The sequence below is a fragment of the Cololabis saira genome, chromosome 6 (genome assembly GCF_033807715.1).
Source record: "Cololabis saira isolate AMF1-May2022 chromosome 6, fColSai1.1, whole genome shotgun sequence".
Classification (NCBI taxonomy): domain Eukaryota; kingdom Metazoa; phylum Chordata; class Actinopteri; order Beloniformes; family Belonidae; genus Cololabis; species Cololabis saira.
The window spans coordinates 22594026-22604213 of NC_084592.1; the positions used below are offsets into that span (position 1 = coordinate 22594026).

At 41.2% G+C, this 10188-nt stretch overlaps 1 protein-coding gene across 1 annotated transcript; it reads left to right on the forward strand.

Moving 5' to 3' along the window:
* Positions 1-238: 238 nt before the first annotated feature.
* Positions 239-7885, forward strand: LOC133446026 (indian hedgehog B protein-like). Its single transcript, XM_061723700.1, has 4 exons — positions 239-1085; positions 2629-2786; positions 3056-3159; positions 5406-7885. The coding sequence occupies exons 1-4, from the start codon at positions 777-779 to the stop codon at positions 6128-6130; spliced, it is 1296 nt and encodes a 431-aa protein (XP_061579684.1). The 5' UTR covers positions 239-776; the 3' UTR covers positions 6131-7885.
* Positions 7886-10188: the final 2303 nt, after the last annotated feature.

Sequence of the window (10188 nt, forward strand, 5' to 3'; positions counted from 1 at the left end):
GTCCACCTCTGCCTACTGCCTTCCAGCAGAGAATGGACCGGACTCTCCAGTGCGCCCTGCGCCCAAGCGGGGCGGGGAGGGTGGCAGAGGGAGAGAGGGAGAGAAGAGGAGGAGGAGGAGGAGGAGGAGGAGGAGGAGAGGAGAGGAGGAGGAGGAGGAGGAGGAGGAGGAGGGCAGCACTGGCAGGGTGCGGTCTGAAGTGGCAACAGATCGTTTTGGATCACTAAAATCCCTTCAATTCAACTGGGAAGCTGCAGTTTGTTGCACGCGGAGAGGGAAAAGCGCTTTCAGTCCAGAGAGCGCATCCACCAGCGCGCAGGCGAAAGTGGCTGATGTTGTGACAGTTTCCCAGGGCGAAAGAGATTGAGGGGGGAGAGAGAGAGAGAAAACCACAACAGTGCAACTTGGATATCAGTAACTGCTCTCTCTCTTTAACTCTCACACCCACCAAATCGACTTTGAACCTGTTTGTTTAAATACACGGACTTTTTTACAGCCAGCGCACTTATACTGTTGATTCTGCGCGTCGGCGGAGGAGCGGAGTTTTTCCTCAGTTTGGTGTCAGCGCCTTTTGGAGAGAAGCTCAAAAAACTTTTTGGGTGCCCCGATGGTGCACCATCCCCGCGCCGCCGAGGACCTGCTGGTGTTTTTTTACCCGAATTTGTTTTCGGACGCGGCGTCGCAACTGTCACGGACAATGGACGCGGAACCGGGGAGGTACTGAAGATCTGTCTCCGTCTCTCCCCCAGGGAGAGTCCTCCCTCCCCCCCGGGGCGATGCGGATCTCCCTCTTCGTTCTCAGCGCCTCTCTGTGTGCCTGCGTGCTGCTCCTCCTCGCACCTGCCTCGGAGGGCTGCGGGCCGGGGCGGGGATACGGCAAGAGGCGACCCCCGAAGAAGCTCATCCCGCTCGCCTACAAGCAGTTCAGCCCCAACGTGGCCGAGAAGACCCTGGGGGCCAGCGGGCGGCCGGATGGCAAAATAACCCGCAACTCCGAGCGCTTCAAGGAACTCACTCCAAACTATAACACGGACATCATCTTTAAAGATGAGGAGGACACGGGCGCCGACAGGCTCATGACCCAGGTGAGTTGGAGTGCAGGTGCCCTCCCAGTAGGGTTGCCACCCGTCCCGTAAAATACGGAATTGTCCTTTATTTGAGAAAAAGACTTTAACTTTTACACCATATTCTAGTTGAATTATTGAAATAAGTTAACTTTTACACCATATTCTAGTTGATTTATTGAAATAAGTTAACTTTTACACCATATTCTAGTTGAATTATTGAAATAAATCAACTTTTACACCATATTCTTCACCTGTAGGCTATATTACATCTTGGCTGATGTGGACAGACAGAGCATAGGAGGATATTTCAGTTGCTAGTATGGTTGTCTGTCTGTACAGTCATGCAAGTTCAATGCTATTAAAGCACTTTAAACTTTAAATCAAAGCATTTTGTTTTTTCATATAAAATAAACACATTTTTATTCAGTTTAGAAGTTTTGGGGCTTTTTTTGGCTGAAATCAGGACGTTCCTTATTTCTATTTCTGAAAGGTGGCAACCCTACCTCCCAGAGACGCGCAACTAGCAGCAATTATCACAAAGTTCTTTTTTTTTTATTTGAAATGTTATTTTCAAACATTTATGCCTACATGCCTGGATAAAACCCCAACTTTAGAGTTCATTTTCTTTAATCAGAAGCATCATTTTCCACTGAGCGGCACGAATTCCGAGCCTCTCCAGACTGGACTGCGCGCGCCGTTGCCTCCAATTGTCTGCTGAATGTTTGCTGTCAGTTAAATGTTTAAACCAAAGTGATTGATTTCACTGACCCTTCGTTTCACCTCTGGATTTTGCTACCTGACACACTTAACTGCTCCTACTGCCTTGGAGTGTAGCTTTTAGTCTCTAAGTGATCTCAATCTTCAATTTTCTTAATGCTCTCTTTCGGATTAAAGCTGGCTATGCTGAAAGATTCAAGATTAAAAAAAAGGAAATATATATATATATATATATATATATATATATATATATATATATATATATATATATATATATATATATATATATATATATATATATATATTAAATCCATATTTCATATCATGTTTGTTGAAGGAGAACATGTATTATTTGGATAAATGGACGATGCCGCTCCTTTACGCACAGATCAGTATACGCGTATTTGCTGGATTAAGAGTTGAATGAAATATGTTGTACTCAAGGCCTTTAACATTAAAAAAGCTAATTAATTAGTTTTACCAATGTATGCCTTCAAATCGTTGTATTCTGATATACAGTAGCCTGCGTCTTTGCTAAAAAGCCGCATATTGACCTGACAGAAAGCCAAATCCCCCCAAGCAACCTTTGAGCACCCACCTGACACAAGAAATAATAAACACAAGTCACAGTTGTGACTCTTTTGTATTGCTTTATGTCCTCATCACATATGTCTACGTTTAGTTCTCTGGCTTCTGTAGTTCCTGACTTTCTGTCTTTCTCCTTATTGTTTTTTATCAACCGTCACCGTCTCAAAGAAATTACACAGGATTTCACAGTCAGTTTTTCTAATAACAGCTTTTCTTCTTTCGATATCTCTCCCTCTGTTTCATTTTCATTTATTAGCGCTGCAAAGACAAGTTAAACTCTCTGGCCATTTCCGTGATGAACATGTGGCCAGGCACGAAGCTGCGGGTGACGGAGGGCTGGGATGAGGACGGCCATCACTCCGAGGACTCGCTGCACTACGAGGGCCGCGCCGTCGACATCACCACGTCAGACAGGTGGGCGTGCTGACGCGCACACAGGCCGCGCAGCATTTAAGCCATTTGCTGTGGGTCAGTTGTGTCGGTCAATACATTTATCAGTGATGTCAGGAGTCAAGCAATCACAAAGCAAACCACGTTTCCAAACTTAAGAATGAGACCAAATTCCTATTGAAGAATGTCTTTCAAGAGAATTCATCATAATAATTGTCAAGGTTATAATTGTGAATAAACCAATTGTATAGCTGAATCACTGAAAGTAAGAAATATTGTTTTCCTCCTCACAGGGATAGGACTAAGTATGCCATGTTGGCCCGCTTGGCTGTTGAAGCTGGATTTGACTGGGTTTACTACGAGTCCAAAGCCCACATTCACTGTAGTGTCAAGTCAGGTAAGAGACTGATATAAATCCCCACGTATTTGTACCTTTTTTTTGCATTTGTGTCCAGCTGTCTTTCCTTCTAATGAAACTGATCCTCAGATGCTTTGTGCTGTGACTCAAAAATGGTCATGCTTCCCTCATCAGTCGGTGAATGTGTTTGTGTGCATATGGCCTATAGGGACCCAATCAGCACATGGTGTGCACCTGCGCTCTCTTGCTTATCCAGACTCCCTTCTTGGTTTTATCTCATTACAACATCATCAGCCACTCAGATAGCAGACACATTTGTGCCTGATCTGGGCTGCCTCTGGTAGTTACGGCTTAGTCATGGCGCTAGCAAGTGCCATGTGGGCCAGAGTTGTCCCAAGGTTTATGGACCGAGACAGATATGACCCAGATTTTATAAGCTAGTTTTTACATGGCATACTTCAAGTGTTGTCAAGGTCAAGCATGAAGAAAATTTATAAAATTGTGCTATATCTGGTGAATGTGTGGCTTATTTTAGACAGCCACACTCACCTTGAGTCAATGCCATCAATCAAAGCCGAATGTGGACCAAAGACAGCTGCAAGTTTGGGCCAAATTAAGGCCAAACATTCCTTGCTAAACAACATATACAATGGTACATTTCTGTCCTTATGTCAACCAAGCAGAATACACAGGGATCAAGCAACACATCAATTAGTTAATATAAGTTCAGTTATAATGATTTACTTAATTTATAATTTCAGGTCTAACTTTTTTGTTTGTATTTCTGGGCTAGGATGTTAACTTTTCCCAAATACATTGCCAACATGAAGTTACATCTTGCAACGGTCCTTATCAGATGCAATATTTTTGAAAACAATAGCTGAGAACATTCCATCTCGGGCTACTCTAACTTTTGAGACGTTTTCTAAATCCATTTACCCATGTCTGGTACCACCAGTTATTTGATGCCAGACTACATTCTAGCAGTTCGCTGAGGTTAGTAGGCTGTGAGATGATTAACTCTCTCTTTGTTTTTGCTGTGGCTTTTTCTTCAGTAGGTTTCTCTCAGATATGTTATCTGACTCTTATCACAGCCCTCCTTTTCTGCAGTCTTCAGGTTTACAGGCACACACACCTTGGGCAAATATTTGGCTGCTTTAAGACAAGCGTTAAGACTGCCCTTAAGACAACCCTCTCGCAGAAAGCACACACATTTATACTGATGGATTTATTATTTCAATCTGATTCTGTTCTATTCAAGCTCACTGCAGCGCCTCAAACCTCATGGAAAAACCGAGAGTGTCATGTGACTCGGTTTGAATCTCAATCTCTGCTGTAATCCAAACAGTATCTAGAACCAGGTCTGAGTCTGTGTACTTCCCTGTCTCCCTGATCCCAGGCGGTGTTCTGACTTGGTGATACAATCAGCTGGTTATCCATTAGCTTTCACCGACTACCCCTTCTTGCCACCTCATCTCAGTGCAACTTAAATGGTCACCTGATTCAGGCACGCTCAAGCGAGATGAATGGGGCAGCTCTCGCAAGCATGGCGCCAAAAGTGAACCTGGGTCATCAAAAAGAAAATAAACATGCATAATTCTCCTCGTTTACTGATGTCTACTGATGTTACCATGCACATTTTGTGTTGATAAATGCAAAGCCAGACTGATGCATGATGTGGAAAATCCTTATATTTTTAAACCATTTCTGCATAACCATTCAAAACATCTTAATAGGCTCCAGTTACTTTCTAAATGTCACCACACCAGATAAGAAATAGTGAAAGCAACCGTTAGATAAATCCAGTGGTCACCTGGTAATTGATTCGCAACTGCTAATGGTAAAAAAAACAACCCAAAAAAAAACAAAAAAGAACTGGAGAAAAAAGGATTTCAAAAGCACTTTTCAACATTTGACTTTGAATCACGAGGAGAACGCCTAAGATAAACAAAGGGCGCATAGTTCCAGCCTTAGTAATATTTCATGCATTTGTTAACAATCCATGACTGATCCACTGAGATAAAGTTGTGCTTTCGTCCGTGTCAAAGTCTCACCTGCTTTATAGATCACTCAGTGACTCTGCAGGTGCAGTCACCATAAAAGGCTAAAGCCGCTCTGCTGTTGCTCAACTCCTGGGAGGAATTCCAGCTACAGTTTTTTCCTCCTTATGTTTTGTCTCCTCATCCTTGTCTCTGCCTAAAAATAAACTGTGATATATAAGATTAAGACTTCTCAGACTCAAATCAAATGAAATAATCTTGTTCCTTCTCCTTTCGCACCTACAGACCACTCTGTGGCAGCCAAAACGGGCGGTTGTTTCCCTGGTGATGCTCAGGTTATCCTTGAAGGTGGTGGTACCAAACAGATGAGGCACCTTCTCCCTGGCGACCGCGTCTTGGCTTCTTCTACCACGGACAGCCACGCCCCGCTCCTCTTCAGCCCGGTTGTATCATTTCTGGACCGCCAGCCCGACGTTACAAAGACCTTCTACATTATTGGGACAGATGCGGGACGTAATATTACACTCACTGCTGCTCACCTGATCTTTGCCACAGACTGTGCTGGTCAAGCGAGCGAGTCAGGGTGGGAAGAAACATCTCAAGAGACACAAGGGGAGGGCAGGCCGAGCCACGGAGCGCCCCTGAGGACAGTTTTTGCCAGTGAGGTCCGGCCAGGACAGTGCGTGTTTACATCAGCTGGGGAAGCTAAGTCGCATGCAAGACTTTCAGTTGTGAACTTTGTGGAGGAGCAGCGGGCCACTGGGTTATATGCCCCGCTCACCCAGCATGGGTCCATAGTGGTGAACGGTGTGCTGGCATCCTGCTACGCTTTTGTGGACAGTCACGAACTGTCTCACTGGGCCATGGCCCCATTAAGATTCCTCTACAGCTTTTTAGGGCCTTCACAAGCCCAGAGTGACGGGCTGCACTGGTTCCCTCGACTTCTACAGACACTCGGGAAAATACTCCTGGGCACTGAGCACTTCCACCCCTGGGGTATTGAACAATGACACAGATAGGAACCACAGAGACATATCTCAGACTGATGATTTCTTTCAGTTACCTATATTCAGGGACGTAAAACAACAGAGCACAACTGTCTTTCTATTGTAGAAGACAGCAACTGAGAGACAACCAATGATAACTGATTTTAAAGCATGAACATATTTAGTACTATCTTAACTTGCCTGTATTTGCTGTACTTCAAGAGATGTCTTTCATTTATATTTTTGCAATGGGTAAAGAGAACAAAAAAAAGGAACAGCAGAAAACCTGGCACAGTTCCATGAGTGTACCAGAATTCTGATACTCTATTTTGATATTTCTGTTTGTCTTTCTTCACACTCCATGGATTCTATAACAACAAGTAAGATTCAAAGCTTCAGGTTGTTAAGTGAGACGGCCAGACTCTAACATTCCATCCATCCGTTATCAATGCCCGCTTATTCCTATTCAGGGTAACTGGGGTCTGCTGGAGCCCATCCCAGCTCTCTTCAGGCGTACACTCTGAACCACAGGGGAGAACATGCAAACTCCACAGAGAAAGGCCCCTGCCAGGATTTGAAACAGAAACCTTCTTGCTGCGAGGCAGCAGTGCTAACCACCAAGTCACTGTGCTGCCAGCTCCATTGCTCCTTTCTCCTATTTTTTGTGTAACCTGCAACCATTTGTGCTTCCCTGAAGGCATTTTAACATATGATTTCACATTGTGTTATGCTGAAAAGAGCCGACCGAGGGGAATACAGTTGGAGAAAAGTAATCACTGCGCATGGTTATGTGTGAAGATTTATTCACACAAAGTATTTATACAGTAAAGCCATTTATCCGAAGGAATCAAAGGTTTACTTTCAGAATCATCACTGCGCTCAATTCACTGTTATTTTAATCTGCTTTATAAGGCATATGCTGTATATTAATTGGACCTTTTGTAAAGTCTATGTGGATACGGTGCAGTGCTGGTGTTGCACTGCAATTTTGCATCTGTAAAGGGCTTTTTTTTTTTTACATTTGTGTTGCAGGGAATGAAGAATAAGATCCAGTTTTTGTACTACATGGTGTAAAATCTCTAAGATTTTTGATTATTGATACAAGGTCGATGCATGGGGCTTTAAGAACCACCTCATCTCCTGATCTGTTTTAAGTCTACTGTCTCTTTTCATACAACTTGTTTCAGGCTGTTTTTTCATTTCATTTACATAGTTTCCTCTTTTGTATCGGGTGTTCTATTTAAAAAAAGTTTTTATTTCTTTCTACATTGTTTGGGCTGTCTGTTTTCAGGTTTTTTGTAAGACTCAGGCTGTATTCAACTACTGTATTAAGTATCATCTATGCATCATATTAAGTAGATTTGATTGCTCTCCTTTTAATGGTCATCTGTTTTCCACCTATTTCCCCAGATTAAAGACCCACAAAGGAGTGATTAATCTAATCGATTACTAACCATTAGTACTAACTACATGGGAAATAATTATGCAGTTTTTCTAGGTGGCTGAATAGAAATGTTTTTCATGGTCTCAAACACCGTCAGAGTATACTCTTGTTGAGTATGCTTTGTGGAAATCCAGACATTGCAGTGATGTATGAACTCCAAGAATTATTCTTCATGTCTGCTCAAAGATTTGTCAAATATGTATATTAAGCTATTGTTGGAGAGATTATTTAAAGATCTATTTTTAGAAAAAGTATGTAAATGTATTATTATTATTATTATTGTTATTATTATTTTTTCCAGCTCTGTTAATAAAACGGTGTATTTGAAATATAAAGTTTTTGTTTGTCAACCAACAACTTCTTGTTCATTTGTATTAGCAACAAATCCAAGACAGACGGCAAGTCATATATTACTGATGACCAAAACATCATTTACACAATCAAGTCAGTTTTAGAAATGCTCTTCATCTTTCCAGCAGTTTTACTGTGGAGTCGATGCAAGGGTTTTCATGCCGATCAAGACTGAACACTTGATGGTATCATTGAAAAGTGATGAGTCGCTGCTGACAACATGTGAAAAAAGGATAGCTGTGGTTACCGGGTGGGCTGCTGGTTGGTTTCAGTACCACGGACAGCAGCAAAGTTCCTCTTTCCTGCTCTTGATGAGGGAGGATTTAGCTTTTTCCAAAGTGGAAAGTTAGCACTTGGGTGCAGCGCACCCTGCTGGATATCCCCGAACTTGCAAGGAATACTGTTTAAAACCTGTTGAAACACCTATGAAATTAATTTCCCGTAATCCTTCCTCCTGGACAAATCCCCATAAAATGTGAAAATAAAGATAATTTCTATATAATTTTTTTTTATATAATAAATTTTTATTGTGCATTTGTCCACACAGTTAATGCTTAAGAAAACAAACTGCCGTATTTCATGTTTGTCCTTATTTACAAAAATGATTTTTTTAAATATCACAGCAGACTACAAGTGAAAAGTAGAGTCTAGTAATCTTTATTATTATTGGTCAGTTAGGTACAGGAAAAAACATTTTTTCTTTTTTTTTTTTTCCATATCTTATAGCTCACCGCAGGAGACTGATCCATAAAGACGGATATAGAACCAGACCCAGGTAAAACACTCCATTTTATACACAAAATTCGAAAAGAAAATGTGAGTGATTGATTTCCCAAAAATGTGCAGGTGTTAATTCTCACATGAGGCTTTTTAAAAAATATACATGAAAAAATAAATAAATAAATAAATAATGCACATCCAAAGTGGCTAAAATACTGAAACTCATTAGAAAATCTGTGCACCTGAGTCTGGTGGCTTTAGTTGTATCTCTATGACTCCTGTCTCCCTGTAATTAAGTCTGTTTGGACCACGATACCTAGCTACACTTTGAGGCAAGGCAGATGAAAAAACGGTAATTATAACTGGGACAAATTTGAGACAGACTGGTGGAAAAACAAATACTCAAGACATCATTTTTACCAAGAGTGAACAAAAAATGTAAGTGAATAAAACAAAAAAGAAAAAAAAGAAAAGGTGTTTGCAAATGCCTCAAAAGTGATCCAAGTATCACTGTCTTAAATTAAGGGTCTTCACACAACAACACATGGGAAGTCAGCATGCTCACAGTAACTCACATACAGATATGAATGTCTTCAATAGAATATGTATCTGTCATCACAGCTTGGCAAAATTACACTTATACACAACAAATGCACAATAACACCTGGAACCATAATACCAGCCAGTGGAAAAAGACCTTGTATGTTTGCGTTGCTTCTGTCCTGTCAGAAAAACCTCCTGTGAAATGGACGGCCCCTCCAGCATCCCCTACTACGTGGTGGGGGTGGTGTCATCCCATAGCAATAATAGATAAAGATTTATATTTCTTAAACAACTTTTAAACACACACATACGAACACACACATACATTTTCTTTCACGCGTATTACACCGCCATAATGTAATGAAAATTGTGAATAGTGACTGAATGTATGACTGGATTAGTTTTAACAACCTACGTTGACAGCAGTAAACCTCACTGAAGTACAAAATACTCCATAACATCCTCAGTTGGCAATTAGGTCGACATAGTTACATTAGGCTATACGTATTCATTGCTTGGCAGCATACAAAAATAAAAGAAGTTGCTCTGGTGCATATTCTGAATCATCTGCATTAGAGTTTAGTAGTCTCTATACAAATGGAGGGACCTTCTTTCCACGCATCTTTTTTTCTTTTCTTAATGATGGAAGCTGGCTCAGTTATATATTTTATTAGTGTTAATTTGTTAACTATTATACTACCAGTAACAGCTTCTTAGTGATGTTGACAAACTTTGTAGCAAGCCTGACTAATGCATATTTGGAATCCCTCGAGGAAAAATACCATTTTATATAACTCCATACGAATGAAAGGAATTAGAAACCAACTTCAAAAAATAATTTAATGTTCTTTGTTCTTTGTTTTTTTTATTTTTTATGGTGCAGAACTTTGATACAAGAAAGGTTAATTATGAATTCTTGTTGTGTCTTTGATTTTTGCTGCTGTCTGATGAATCTTAGCGTCACTAGAAATCATGTAACAGGTGCGTTCGTACTCATCTCCCATGTCGTTAGCCTCATAGCATA